This window comes from Pan paniscus, chromosome 11 (assembly GCF_029289425.2).
Source record: "Pan paniscus chromosome 11, NHGRI_mPanPan1-v2.0_pri, whole genome shotgun sequence".
NCBI classification, from domain to species: Eukaryota; Metazoa; Chordata; class Mammalia; order Primates; family Hominidae; genus Pan; species Pan paniscus.
The window spans coordinates 89,532,437-89,547,278 of NC_073260.2; the positions used below are offsets into that span (position 1 = coordinate 89,532,437).

The 14,842-nt window shown below is 46.1% G+C and overlaps 2 protein-coding genes across 3 annotated transcripts in view; one reads left to right on the plus strand and one right to left on the minus strand.

Moving 5' to 3' along the window:
* VCP (valosin containing protein) overlaps positions 1-811 on the plus strand; it is a 16,203-nt gene extending 15,392 nt beyond the window's left edge. For both annotated transcript variants that reach the window (XM_003829817.4, XM_008955210.5), the window contains exon 17: positions 152-811. In XM_003829817.4, coding sequence (XP_003829865.1) covers positions 152-257 — 106 coding nt within the window. In that variant the 3' untranslated portion in view covers positions 258-811. The remainder of the gene's footprint in view (positions 1-151) is intronic.
* SPATA31G1 (SPATA31 subfamily G member 1) overlaps positions 540-14,842 on the minus strand; it is a 38,443-nt gene continuing 24,140 nt past the window's right edge. The window contains exon 2 of the mRNA XM_008955209.4: positions 540-14,512. Coding sequence (XP_008953457.2) covers positions 11,507-14,512 — 3,006 coding nt within the window. The 3' untranslated portion in view covers positions 540-11,506. The remainder of the gene's footprint in view (positions 14,513-14,842) is intronic.

Genomic DNA, 14,842 nt, shown 5'->3' on the forward strand with positions numbered 1-14,842 from the left:
AAGTTGGTTGGGAGCATTAGACAGTGCTTAAGTTACTTTGGGGACCTACACCAAAAGGGATGGGAGTCCTAAGGAAGCTAGAGGGGTAGTTGTGGAAATCTTACACAGGCCCTGTCCTAACCCTCTTTTTTGGCTTTGCTCTTGTACACAGATTCCCTTCAGGGAACCAGGGTGGAGCTGGCCCCAGTCAGGGCAGTGGAGGCGGCACAGGTGGCAGTGTATACACAGAAGACAATGATGATGACCTGTATGGCTAAGTGGTGGTGGCCAGCGTGCAGTGAGCTGGCCTGCCTGGACCTTGTTCCCTGGGGGTGGGGGCGCTTGCCCAGGAGAGGGACCAGGGGTGCGCCCACAGCCTGCTCCATTCTTCAGTCTGAACAGTTCAGCTACAGTCTGACTCTGGACAGGGGGTTTCTGTTGCAAAAATACAAAACAAAAGCGATAAAATAAAAGCGATTTTCATTTGGTAGGCGGAGAGTGAATTACCAACAGGGAATTGGGCCTTGGGCCTATGCCATTTCTGTTGTAGTTTGGGGCAGTGCAGGGGACCTGTGTGGGGTGTGAACCAAGGCACTACTGCCACCTGCCACAGTAAAGCATCTGCACTTGACTCAATGCTGCCCGAGCCCTCCCTTCCCCCTATCCAACCTGGGTAGGTGGGTAGGGGCCACAGTTGCTGGATGTTTATATAGAGAGTAGGTTGATTTATTTTACATGCTTTTGAGTTAATGTTGGAAAACTAATCACAAGCAGTTTCTAAACCAAAAAATGACATGTTGTAAAAGGACAATAAACGTTGGGTCAAAATGGAGCCTGAGTCCTGGGCCCTGTGCCTGCTTCTTTTCCTGGGAACAGCCTTGGGCTACCCACCACTCCCAAGGCATTCTTCCAAATCTGAAATCCTGGAAGTAAGATTGCACCTTCTTCCTCACCTGATCAACATCGGTATGATGTCTCCTGTTGCCTCACCCTGTGTCTGCAGTATCACTGGATAGGACCCGTGGAAAGGGAGCAGCCTGACAGAGCTCCAAATGTGGAGAATATGGCATCCCTCCACCTATATTTGATGTGGACGGTAAGGCTAGGCCTGCAGGATCCCTTATCCTGACCAAAGACTCTGTTGGGGTGCCATTTGAAAATTGCAGGGTTGCAAAAGAATACAATCTTACTTGCAGGTGGATATTCTCTATACTCTCTTTTAATGCATCTAAAAATCCCAAACATCCCCTGGTTGGTGATCACTTACAGTTGTGTCCACCTTTATTTTATGTACTTTGATTAAAAAAAAAAAAAAACTTTTTGTTAATATAAAATTTTAGTATTGAATTTTTTTTTTCCAAACAGAAAATAGACTATCCTCTTCAACAGTAATCACTTAGTGCTTCTAGGGTCAGTACAATGATGCCTTACCCAGAGAGAGAGTAGTGCAGAGAAAATAAATTACTAAATTAAATATATGTTGATTGGCTTTGGGATATAATTTCAAAAGACAGTCCTGAACACCGTAATTTTGAATAAAATACTGTAATCTCCAAAGATCAAAATCCCTAAAGTCTAAAATTCTGAAAATCACAATCCCAAAAGGTCAAAATCCCAAAATACAATTCTGGAAGAAATACTAAACATTCTTCGAAAATTTACTTACATTTTTAAAAGCGTATTTATTTGAGAAACAACACAACAGAACGTTTCATAGGCCACTACACGATAAAATAGGGAATAGTAACATTTTTGCAAGATAAACACTCAGGTATACCAATGACAGTTGCACAGATATAACGGTGATGAGCAGATGAAACATTCATAAAGAAATAGGTCAAAAAGTGAAATGTATAAATGCTTTGTCACTACGCTTGGTAATTGTGGGCACCTAGCTTTATATAACTGGTCATCTGTAATACTGTGACAGAAAACCTAAGTCTTGATGAGATGGTTCAAAAACTGTTGCGTTACCACTGCATTGTCTCCCAAAGAGACGAGGTCTTGAGAAATTTTATCCTTCACAAATGCACGTGTACAAAAAACAGATGTCTCTTCGTTTATTGAGGAACTTTCAACATTTTTATGCACACATATAATGCTTATACAGAGTCAACATTGCAGTCATGGAGTCAAATTTTTAATGTCCAAGGCACCAGAAGAAAAATCTGTCCTAGGCTGGGCATGGTGGCTCATGCCTGTAATCCCAGCACTTTGGGAGGCTGAGGCGGGCAGATCACCTGAGGTCGGGAGCTCAAGACCAGCCTGACCAAAATGGAGAAACCCCATCTCTACTACAAATACAAAATTAGCCAGGCGTGGTGGCGCATGCCTGTACTCCCAGCTACTTGGGAGGCTGAGGCAGAGAATAGCTTGAACCCGGGAGGCGGAGGTTGTCGTGAGCTGAGATCGAGCCATTGCACTCCAGCCTGGGCAACAAGAGCAAAACTCAATCTTAAAAAAGAAGAAAAATCTATCCTACCTCTTAGAGACCAATTTGCCTTCTGTATTTGTTCTCTCTGGGCCCCCGCCTGTTGGATGGTACCCACCAACATTGAAGGCAGATCTTCCCCACTCAGTCCACTCAGACTTACAAACTAATCCCCGGAAACAACCTCACAGACACACCCAGATAATGCTTTACCAGGTTTCTAAATACTCCTTAATCCAGTAAAATTGACACCTAAAATTAAGTCCACAATTCTCATTGGCAACTTGGCACCCTTATGTGTCTAAACCATACTTAAGACAATAACAAGGTAACACTTCTGTATAACATGATGCAACTGTCTTGTTTACAACGAAAAACATACTAATCCTTTCCCCAGAATTTGAAATTTTATTTTGTCCAGGTTGTGATTTTAAGGATTTTGATCTTTTGGTACTTGAACATTTGGGGTTATGGTGTTTGGGATTGTGTCCTTCAGGATTATGATCAACACTGGTATTAGTCATCCTAGACTTTATACTAGGCAAGACCAGGCTCCGTTTTGGTCTACACAGATAATCTTCAAGGATGCATGATACTTACACTGGTTGATTAAACTGGAGCAGCTCTGGAACTCATGCTGCGAAACGGGTATTTTTGCACTTTTGGTATTTGTTATTTCAGGAGGTTTTTAGGGAACAGGTGGTGGTTGGTTACATGAATAAGTTCTTTAGTGGTGATTTCTAAGATTTTGGTGCACCTGTCATCTGAGCGGTGTACAGCGTACCCAATGTGTAGTCTTTTATCCCTCACCGCCCCCCCCACCTTTTCCCTGAATCCCCAGAGTCCGTTGTATCATTCTTACGCCTTTGCATTCTCATAGCTTAGCTCCCATGTACGAGTGAGAACGTACGATGTTTGGTTTTCCATTCCTGAGTGAGTTCACTTAGAATAATGGTATTCCAGTTGCTGCAAATGCCATTATTTCATTCCTTCTTATGGCTGAGTAGTATTCCCTGGTATGTATATATACCACAATTTCTTTCTTTCTTTTTTTTTTTTTGATATGGAGTCTCCCGTTGTCTCCCAGGCTGGAGTGCAGTGGCATAATCTCAGCTCACTGCAACCTCTGCCTCCCTAGTTCAAGCCGTTCTCCTGCCTCAGCCTCCCATGTAGCTGGGATTACAGGCACATGCCACCACGCCCAGCTAGTTTTTGTATTTTTAGTAGAGATGGGGCTTCACCATATTGGCCAGGCTAGTCTTGAACTCCTGACCTCAGGTATACCACAATTCAATTTCTTTATCCACTCATTGATGGGCATTCGGGCTGGTTCCATTAGTTTTGCAGTTGCAAATTGTGCTGCTATAAACGTGCGTTTACAAGTATCTTTTTCATATAATGACTTCTTTTCCTCTGGGTAGATATCCAGTAGTGGGACTGCTGGATCAAATGGTAGTGCTACTTTTAGTTCTTTAAGGAATCTCCACACTGTTTTCCATAGTGGTTGTACTAGTTTACATTCCCACCAGCAGTGTAAAGTGTTCCTGATCACCACGTCCACGCCAACATCTTTTATTTTTTGATTTTTTGATTATAGCCATTCTTACAGGAGTAAGGTGTTATCACATTGTGGGTTTGATTTGCATTTCCGTGATCGTTAGTGATGTTGAGCATTTTTTAATATGTTGGCCATTTGTATATCTTCTTTTGAGAATTGTCTATTCATGTCCTTAGAGCACTTTTTGATGGGACTGTTTTTTTCTTGCTGATTTGTTTGAGTTCCTTGTAGATCGTGGATGTTAGTCTTTTGTTGGGTGTATAGGTTGCAAAGATTTTCTCCCACTCCATGGGTTGTCTTTTTACTCTGCTGACTGTTTCTTTTGCTGTGCAGAAGCTTTTTAATTTAATTAAGTCCCATCTATGTATCTTTGTTTTTGTTGCATTTACTTTTGGGTTCTTGGGTCATGAAGTCTTTGCTTAAGCCAATGTCTAGAAGGGTTTTTCTGATATTCTAGAATTTTTATGGTTTCAGGTTTTAGACTTAAGTCTTTGAACCATCTGGAGTTGATTTTTTTTTTTTTTTTTTTGAGACGGAGTCTCCCTTTGTTGCCCAGCCTCAGAGTACTCCATCTCAGCTCAGTGCAACTTCTGCCTCCCGGGCTCAAGTGATTCTCCTGCTTCAAGCCTCCCAAGTAGCTGGGATTGCAGGTGTGTACCACCACACCTCTGGCTAATTTTTGTATTTTTAGTAGAGATGGGGTTTCACCCATGTTGGCCAGGCTGGTCTCAAACTCCTGACCTCAGGTGATCCACCCATCTCAGCCTCCCAAAGTGCTGGGATTTCAGGCATGAGCTGCTGCACCAGGCCTCGAGTTGATTTTTGTATAAGGTAAGAGATGAGGATCCAGTTTCATTCTTCTACATGTGAGTTGCCAGTTATACCTGTATAGCTGTGAACAAGGTGATAGCTCTTTTGGGGCCTCAAGTTTCTTAGTCTGATAAAATGATTGAAAAATGCTTTCTAAACTGTGGAAGCCTGCATACTTAAACCAAGAGGCAAATTGTATAGGCAGTCCATCTTTCCCCTCACATTATACCTAGAAAGAAATTGGAATGTGATCTTACCGTAGCTGATCACTTTATATAGGGTAAACACTGCGATTAGAGGTTGGGTTTCAGACCAAGAATGTGGTATCAAATAGAGGACCAGCAGTATGCCATAGAGGCAAAAACAAAGATGGAACAACATATCTAATGTCTTAAACTATGTTTATATCTGGCCAGGTGCGGTGGCTCACGCCTGTAATCCCAGCACTTTGGGAGGCTGAGGCGGGTGGATCACGAGGTCAGAAGATGGAGACCATCCTGGCTAACACAGTGAAACCCCGTCTACACTAAAAATACAAAAAATTAGCTGGGTGGTGGCGGGCACCTGTAGTCCCAGCTACTCGGGAGGCTGAGGCAGGAGAATGGCATGAACCCGGGAGGCGGAGCTTGCAGTGAGCCTGGGCGACAGATGGAGACTCCGCCTCAAAAAAAAAAAAAATCTATCTATCTATATATATCTAGATAGATCGATCTAAGGTACTGATCCTACAAATTCCCCTGAAAGTTCAGTGGACACAATGCCTGTGAAGGATGCAGGTCTTCCATTTCAGCTGAACTGTGGCAAGTGTCAAATGGTTTGCTAACCCTTGCTCAGCCCTACAACCCACTAGGAGCTTTAAAATACTTAATATAGGATTTGGATTTTTTTTTTTTATAAAGCTACTCAGATAAGTGTGGACTCACGTTCCCATGTAAAATGGAAATTCAGAATTGCATTGTCTTTGGAGACCATAGTAGTGGGAGAGGGAAAAGTACCTTTAGTTCCACCCTTGGCCAGCAGGTGGTGAGTTTTGGACAGACCCTGTTGACAGGTTTGAGCTAAATAAAGCTTTGGAACAGAACAGTGACACTAGTGAGAGGAATCAAGGAAGCAGCATGTACCTTCTGACTGGCTGATTCTCAACCAAATATACAGAGTAGAGGAAATATGATAGAGTGGAAAGAGCACTGGATTGAGAATTTGAGCTTGACCTCAGAGAACCTCATGTTAAAGCCTTACTATCAGGAAACAGGAGCTATCAACAAGGCACACAGTGTTAAATGGGGCTGCAAGGAAGGCAATGCCATGTAAAATACGGTTTCTAGGCCTTAAAGGAAGGTGGGAAACTTGATGTGGAGAAGTGGAGGAGAACAGTTTGAGGCACAGGTCAGAAAGTACAGCACTTGCTCATAAAGCTTAAAGTTAGACTAGCAACAGAGTCCTGGGGGGTAAATTTGGAGAGATCAGGAACCATGTTGTGAAGACCCTCAAATGCCAGGACTGAACTTTCTTACAGGTGTGGGTCATCTGGAGGATTCAGGCAAGAAAGTGACATAGGCTTCAGCGTTAAATAATTCAATTTGTTTCTTGTGGCAAAAAAAAAAAAAAAAAAAAAAAAATCCAAATAATTCATCCAATGGTTTCCAAGTGTACAGTACAATATTGTCAATCACATGTACATGGTTATGCGTAGACACTTTACATTAAATAACCTTTTATTTTTATAGAAGCAGTAATGTGCATTGTAGAAATTTAGAAAAATAGGCCAGGGCGTGGTGGCTCACACTGGTAATCCCAGCATTTTGGGAGGCCAAGGCGAGCAGATCGCTTTAGCTTGGGAGTTTGAGACCAGACTGGGCAACTTGGTAAGACCTCATCTCTACAAAAAATACAAAAATTAGCTGGGTATGGTTGTGTGTGCTGGTAGTCCTAGCTACTTGGGAGGCTGAGGTAGGAAGATCACTTGAGCTCAGGAGGTAGAGGCCACAGTGAACAGTGATCTTACCACTGCACTTCAGCCTGGGTGACAGAATGAGACCCTGTCTAAGAAAGAAATTGGTAAAAATATAAGCAAAATTAAAAAAATATTTCCAATAACCAGAGGTCATCACTGTTTTAATAACTTTAGTGCATATGTTTCTGGATCTTTTCTGTGTATGTGTATGTGTCTATACATGTGGTATTTTTAAACCCAAATTGAGATCATACTGCATTATAACTTTTTCGTTTTGGTCAGTATCTTTTTTTTTTTTTTTTTTTTTTTTTTTGAGATGGAGTCTTGCTCTGTTGCCCAGGCTAGAGTCCAGTGGTGAGATCTCGGCTCACTGCAAGCTCCACCTCTTGGGTTCACGCCATTCTCCTGCCTCAGCCTCCCTAGTAGCTGGGACTACAGGCACCCACCACCAAGCCCGGCTAATTTTTTTGTATTTTTGGTAGAGACAGGGTTTCACCATGTTAGCCAGGATGGTCTCGATCTGCTGACCTCGTGATCCACCACCGCCTCGGCCTCCCAAAGTGCTGGAATTACAGGTGTGAGCCACCGTGCCCGGCCTTGGTCAGTATCTTTACCTTTCCCTTTATGTAAATGTTCTTGGTTGAGCGTGGTGATGGTGGCTCATGCCTATAATCCCAGCACTTTGAGAGGTCGAGACAGGAGGATTGGTTGAGGCTGGGAGTTTGAGACCAGTCTGGGCAACAGAGTGAGTCCTGATTTCTACAAAAAAAAAAAAGTTCGCTGGGCATGGTGGTACACAGCTGTAGTCCTAGCTACTCAGGAGGCTGAGGCAGGAGGATCACTTAAGCCCAGGAGTTAGAGGCTGCAGTGAGCTGTGATCACACCACTGCACCCTAGCCTGGGTGACAGAGCATGACCCTGTCTCTAAAAGCAAAATTCTAGAGGTCAAGAACCAATCTAGATACCCATACCATATTCGGAGTTTCCTCCAAGCGACCCAAATATCATTCACAGCTATTTGGACCAAACCAATATCTAACCTAGGTCCCCAAGTTGGCATCTGTTAGATTCCTTTATTCAAACTTTGAAAAATAAGAGACAGGGTTTCGTTCTGTTGCTCAGGCTAGAGTGTAGTGGCTATTTACGGGTGCTATATCGCTACTGATCTGTGCAGGAATTTTATCTGCTGTGTTTCCCACCTGGGCCAGTTCACCCCTTCTTAGGCACTGGTGGTCCCCCACTTCTGGAAGGTCACCATTATTGGTGCCAAACTTAGCATCATTCGGTTCCCAATCGTCATGGCACACTACATCCTGGGCTCAAGGGATTCTCCTGCCTCAGCCTCCCAAGTAGCTGGGCTTATAAGCATGTACCACCACCCCTAGCCTTTTACTCAAACTTTTATGACACTTGTTGAAGAGATTGGGGCAGTTGATCTCCAGAGAATTGTAGCCATGTGCAGGATGGATTAGAAGGAATAGAGCAACCAATTTAATGAGAAATAATGACTAAGACAGTAGTGATGGTGGAAATGGAGAGGGGAAGATGGATTTGAAATACATTTCATAGATATAATTGACAAGTTTTTTGTTTTTTTTTTTTGAGATGGAGTCTTGCTCTATAGCCTAGGCTGGAGTGCAGTGGCATGATCTCAGCTCACTGCAACCTCCGCCTCCTGGTTCAAACGATTCTTCTGCCTCAGCCTCCCAAGTAGCTGGGATTACAGGTGCACACCACCACACGCGGCTAATTTTTGTGTTTTTAGTAGAGATGGGGTACCACCCAGGCTGGTATCGATCTCCTGACCTCAAATGATCCTCCTACCTCGGCCTGCCAAAGTGCTGGGATTACACGCATGAGCCACTGAGCCTGGCTGACAAGATTTGGTGATGGCTTAGATCAGGGAGGAAGGAGGAGTCAAAGCTTAAGTATTTAGGTGGATGTCATGCATTTTGATAGGAATGGGCATGTTGGAGGAAAAAGTTAAAGGGAAAATACGTTTTTGGACAAGTCAAATATGAGATAATGTCTGGTATGCTGTTGGATATGGGGACCTGAAGCCTAGAGATGCTTAGAAATGACTCATGTTTTTACAATACACCATATTTAATGGAATGGGCTCAAGACATTCTATTTTTAAAAAATGGTATTGGTAAATTGGACATGATTTTGGGGAAGGTTAGATTATCACCTCATACCATAAAAATCGGTAATCTAAAACATAAATATGCAAAATTATCAAAGTGCCAGGAGAAAATGTTTTAGAAGTCATGAAGTAAAGTGTTGGTAGATTTAACTACATAAAAAAATTTAACTTTGATACAATAGAAGTCACCGTAAAATTAGACAATAAGCTACAAATTGGAAGAAAATATTTGGAACATACATAATAGTTTGGGTCACTATCTCTGTAGGCAGGATCATGGCCCTCAAGATGCCCACGTCGTAATCCTTGGAACCTATGTATATATTATTTCACATGGAAAAAGGGGCATTAAGGTCCCAGGTGGAATTAAGGTTGCTAATCAACTGACTTCATTTATTTATTTAGAGACAGGGTCTTGCTCTGTCATCAAGGCTGGAGTGCAGTGACATGATCTTGGCAACCTCCGCCTCCTGGGTTCAAGTGATTCTCCTGCCTCAACCTCTGGAGTAGCTGGGATTACAGGCACACATACCATGCCAGGCTAATTTTTGTAGAGATGGGGTTTTGCCATATTGGCCAGACTGGTCTTGAACTCCTGGCCACAAACGATCCAGCTGCCCTGGCCTCCTGAAATGCTGGGACTGTTACAGGCATGAGCCACTGCTGCGCCTGGCTATCAACTGACTTTAAATTGGAAGGGTGTCCTGGATTATTCAGCTTTGTCCAGTGTAATCATAAGGGCCCTTAAAAGTGGAAGAGGTAGGGTCGGGCGCGGTGGTTCACGTCTGTAATCCCAGCACTTTTTGGGAGGCCGAGGCGGGTGGATCACCTGAGGTCAGGAGTTTGAGACCAGCCTGACCAACATGGAGAAACTCCATCTCTATTAAAAATACAAAATTAGCCAGGCGTGGTGGCGCATGCCTGTAATCCAAGCTACTCAGGAGGCTGAGGCAGGAGAATCACTCTAACACAGGAGGCAGAGGTTGCAGTGAGCCGAGATTGTGCCATTGCACTCCAGCGTGGGTGATAAGAGCGAAACTCTGTCTCAAAAAAAAAAAAAAAAAAATGGCGCACACCTGTAATCCCAGCACTTTGGGAGGCCAAGGCGGGCGGATCACGAGGTTAGGAGTTCGAGACCATCCTGGCTAACATGGTGAAACCCTGTCTCTACTAAAAATACAAAAAAATTAGCCCGACGTAGGTGGTGCACACTGGTAGTCCCAGCTACTCGGGAGGCTGAGGCAGGAGAATGGCATAAAACCTGGGAGGCGGAGCTTGCAGTGAGCCGAGATCGTGCCACTGCACTCCAGCCTGGGAGACAGAGCGAGACTCCATCTCAAAAAAAAAAAAAAAAGTGGAAGAGGGAGGCAGAAGAGGTCAGAGTGATACAATGTGAGAAGAACTTGACTTGCCTTTGCTAGCTTTAAAGATAGAAGAAGGGGGTCAGTAACCAAGGAATGTGGGCAGCCTCTAGAAACTGGGAAAGGCAAGGAGTGAATCCTACCCAGAGCCTAGAGAAAAGGATGCAGCCCCGCCAACCCCTTGATTTTAGCCCTGTGAGACATGTGTCAGACTTTTTTTGTGGGGAGGAGACAGGGTCTCTTTTGCCCAGGCTGGCATGTAGTGGGGCAGTGGCTCACTGTAGCCTTGACCTCTCTGGTTCAGGTGATCCTCCCACCTCACCTTGCCGAGTAGCTGGGACTATAGGCATGCACCACCATGCCCAGCTAATTTTTGTGGTGTTTTTTTTTTTTGTTTTTTTTGTTTTTTTGTAGAGACAGGGTTTTGTCATGTTGCCCAGGCTGGTCTCAAACTCCTGGGCTCATGCTATCAGCCCATCTCGGCCTCCCAAAGTGTTGGGATTACAGATGTGAGCCACTGCACCCAGGCTCTGTGTCAGACTTCTGACAAAATAAATTTGTTTTGTGGTAATTTGTTACAGCAGCAGTAGAAAACTGTAATACATTGACTAATACAATGTCCAACAAACAGTGCATTAGAAAATGGGTAGAGGATATGACCCGGTGATTATAGAAATCCAGATGGTTACTAGACGTATTAAAAGGCACTTGTTTTCATGGCCTTGGAGATGGATGAGCTGACCCAGGGAGAGAAAAGAGCAGAGGGCTGAGAAGAAATGGTCAGAAAGATACGTGGAGAACTTATGGGACAAGTGGATGAAGAAGAGAACAATACCCAGGACCAAGCACAGTTGCCTAGACTCAGATGACCTGTGCTCGTGTGAATGGATGTCGTTTTTTGTTCACATGCTGTGAAGTCGTTCCCTCTCAAGGGCGGCTTTGGGCTATGCTGACCTGGCCCTGTAGCCTCACCCTATAGAGTAGGGATGTGTGGACTCCAGATGTGATCATCTGTGAAGATCCACAAAAGAGTTAAGCCTGCAGAATCCTGAGTGCTCTACTGGGACTTGAAACTGAGGGGATATGGCTGCAGCAGAATTGGGAATTGACATTTTCAGTACCCTAGATTCCAAAGAAGACATGAATGGGATTTATCTAATTCAGCTAGTTTATTAGAATTTCCATTTCTTGTCTCCACATCCCCACCTTCCCCCTGGTTTGGCTTCAGGTCTTGGCATACCAAGTGCTAGTATTACCAGCCTTTTCTCTACTGACTAGATTTGGTGGGTAGGGGTCGATGGTTACCCAGGCATTTGGCTAACACCTTTTGCAAACCCCTGGTAAGGGAAGCCTTGAGGGTAGGGAAGGAGAGATGCTTCTCCATGTGGGCCCAAGGACAGTGCTTACAGTGGCGAGGGGTCAGGATGTCACTTGCTCTTCGCCCTGCCTCTGGCTGATCCTGGGGACCCGAAGCTTTGGGGAGAAGCAGCTGGGGAAGAGCAGTGTGTTGAGACCTCTGGCCCCTGTGTTGAGACCTTTGCGGAAATGTGCTTACAGGGGCCTCTACTAGGCTTCTGGCCTGGGCAGGGTGGTTCTTCCCTGTGACTGTGGATAACCCCAACCTTGCAGTCCCTCTTCTATGGTCTCCTGCTTTGGGTTTCCTAGGGTGCTCTCTCTTTTTGGCTGAGGATGAGGCTGAAGCCTTGTCCTTTCTCTTGCCTGAGACCAGAACCTTAGAGTTTGAGGGTTCTCCTGGGCCTGGAGATGGATAGTCCACACCAGCCTCCATGTGTACACATGGCCCTTGGGATGGGACCTGGCTCACCATCTTCCCCTTCATTTTCTCCCCTCTCTGAGACCCTTGTTCTGCCCTGCCAGACTCCTGTGGCTGAAGCTGGGAAGAGGATTGGAAGTGATGACAGTGGGAGGACTGGACAGGCTGAGGTACTGTGCCCTGAACTTCTTGAGGATGACAACTTGAAGAGTGGGGGCATGGATTGGGGGGATAAATCTGCTGTGGTGGGCAGGAAGGGAGTCCCCAGAAGTCTGGAATTGTGGAGCTCAGAATAGGGGAGCTGCAAAATGATTGACTTGGGCCAGGGGCTCTGGAGGCAGGGCTCTGCTGCAGTTTCTTCAGCCTGAGTTTCAGCTCTCTACTCCACTGCCAGGCATGGATCCCAGGATGGGTGAGCAACTCTGGGACAGTCCATCTCTGGGAGAGTGGGGCCTCTGCCTTAACCCCTGGGCACGTTACTCCCTTGGGTAGACCAGGATGAGTGCGTTCAATCTTCACAGCTTCAGCTAGGGTGGGAGGCTGGGGTGGTGGGTGTAGGGGATCCACTGCCAGAGGGCTGGGGCCTTGGGGAACTTCTCTTTGTTGCACATTTCTCCACACAAGTTCAAGGTCAATGTGTGGCTCTGGTAGAGGAGTAGAGAGTGAGCTGGGGGCTGGGAGCTCAGTGGCCCAGTGGTTCTTTCTTTGCTTCACTGCCTCCCCGTCAGGCTTATAGTTGCTTTGGTCTGCGATAGGCTCACTTACGTGGGACTTTGAAACAGAGTTTGAGGATGGGCTGGAGCCCCCACCTGGGAACACAGGAACACAGTTTTCTTTTTGCTCCATTTCCCCTACAATAGACTGAGAATCAGACAAGACTCCCAGAGGGCTGGCTCCATGCAGGTCTTGGGGTAAGTTACAAGCTGGGTGCTTAGAGGCCCAGGAGTTTTTTCTCTTTTGTATGTCCCCACATCTAGCTTCAGAATCAGACAGGACCCCCATGGATCTAACTCTGAGCAGCTCCGGTGCAAGAGCTGGGGGTGGGCTGAGGGCCAGAGATGGAGACCTAGAAGCCGAGGAATTCCTGGAATGCTCAGTATCCTTCCATGTAGCTTCTGATGTAGTGAGGCCTTCCCCAGGATTGATTCTGTGTGGTTCCATAAGGGTGATTGGAGGTGTGCTATGAACAGGGTCTGGGGAATCAGATGCCCAGAGGTTCTCTTTCTGCCCCATGGTCTCCCACAAAGCTTTGGATTCAGGCAGGACTCCCTGGGGGCCCATTACTAGAGACTCCAGGAGAGGGACTGAGGGAAGGCTGGGAGGTGAAACTGGGTCTGCAGGGACCCAAATATTTTCTCTACTTTGCATGCCCTTCCATGGTGTCTCAGATGCTGGTGGGACACATTCAGGGCTGGTTCCAGAGAGCTCTGGGTTGAGGTCCAAGACTGGAGACTCAAAAGCCCAGAGGTTTCCTGAGTTTTCTCTGCATTCCCACTGGGGCTTATATCTGGATGGATCTTCCAGGGAACTCTCTCCCTGGAGTTCTGGCAGGGAGTCTAGGGGAGGGCAAGGGACTGGCATTGAAGACTCAGAGGCCTGAGGTTTCTCTCTGTATCCCATGGTTCCCAAGAAGTCCTTAGATATAGCAAGTCCTCCTTCAGGGCTAACTTTTCTGGGTTCTGACAGAGAAGCTGGGGATTGGCAGGGGGGTGGCATCGGAGGCTCAAAAGCTTGGGGCATCTTTTTGTGTCCTGTGGTTTCCAAATGAGTCTCATATCCAGGGAGAACTTCCAGGGGGCTAGTTCCAGGGGACTGTGTGGGTGCCTCAGCACCAGATAAAACTCCCTTGTGGTCCACAGGGAAGGGCCTCAGATGGAGGAGTAGTGCTGAGACAGGAGAAGACGGAGGTGGAAGCAGCTGAGGATCGGGGGCCATCCCTTCTAGATCTTCCATAGTATGGGCCTCATGGGTAGAAAACTGGGCTGAGGAGTGATGCTGGGGAAGCAACAGGTTGGACCTAGGTAGGAAGGCAAGCTTGTTGAAGAAGACAGAAGAACAAACAGACAACTTCAGAGGAGAGGGGCCACCTGAGCTCAGGAAGATGGCCTCCAAGGACTCGCTGTGCAGAGAGGGGAGACCCCAGAAGAGCTGGCTTTTTCTCTGCTGCTGGTGGTTCCCTGATGCTATCTTGTGCCTCACAGGAAAGCTGGTCAGAATCTGGAAGATGGGGAAGGATCTGGAAGGGCTCACGGGCTGCATGACTGTTTGCTCTGGTATCCCTATAGCCTTGAGGAGGCCCTCAGAACCACAGGATGGCTGGGGTGGGGCTGGAGTGGCTTGCTCTCCAGTGGGAGCTTCTTTGGTAGGAGAACATGGCTTCAGTGGATCCAGAGATGCCTCGTCTTCCCCCTCTTCCTCTTCTTCCCCTTCTTCCTCCACTTCTGATTTCTGCTTACACAGGTGATCAAGGAAGCCCACATGGTGCAGAAGTGGTAGGTCCTGGGAAGTAGATAAAGATATTCTCAGGCATGAAGCCTTTTCAGATACACAAGGTTTGCTATGAGGCACTCAGTCTGCTCCATATCCAGAGTGGACAGTTACTCACCTAATCCCACGTGTGTGGCCAGTCACCTACACAGCTCCTCATCTAGTGTTAATGGTCATTACCCAGTCCTCATTTGGAGATCAGTATTCCCTCATATAGCCCTACATCTAGAATCCATGGTCACTCACCTGGCTTCAAATCTAGTGTCAGTGGTTACTCACCCAGCCTCACATCTAGGGCTTATAGTCACTCACCTGGGCCCACATTCATACCAATGACCTCAC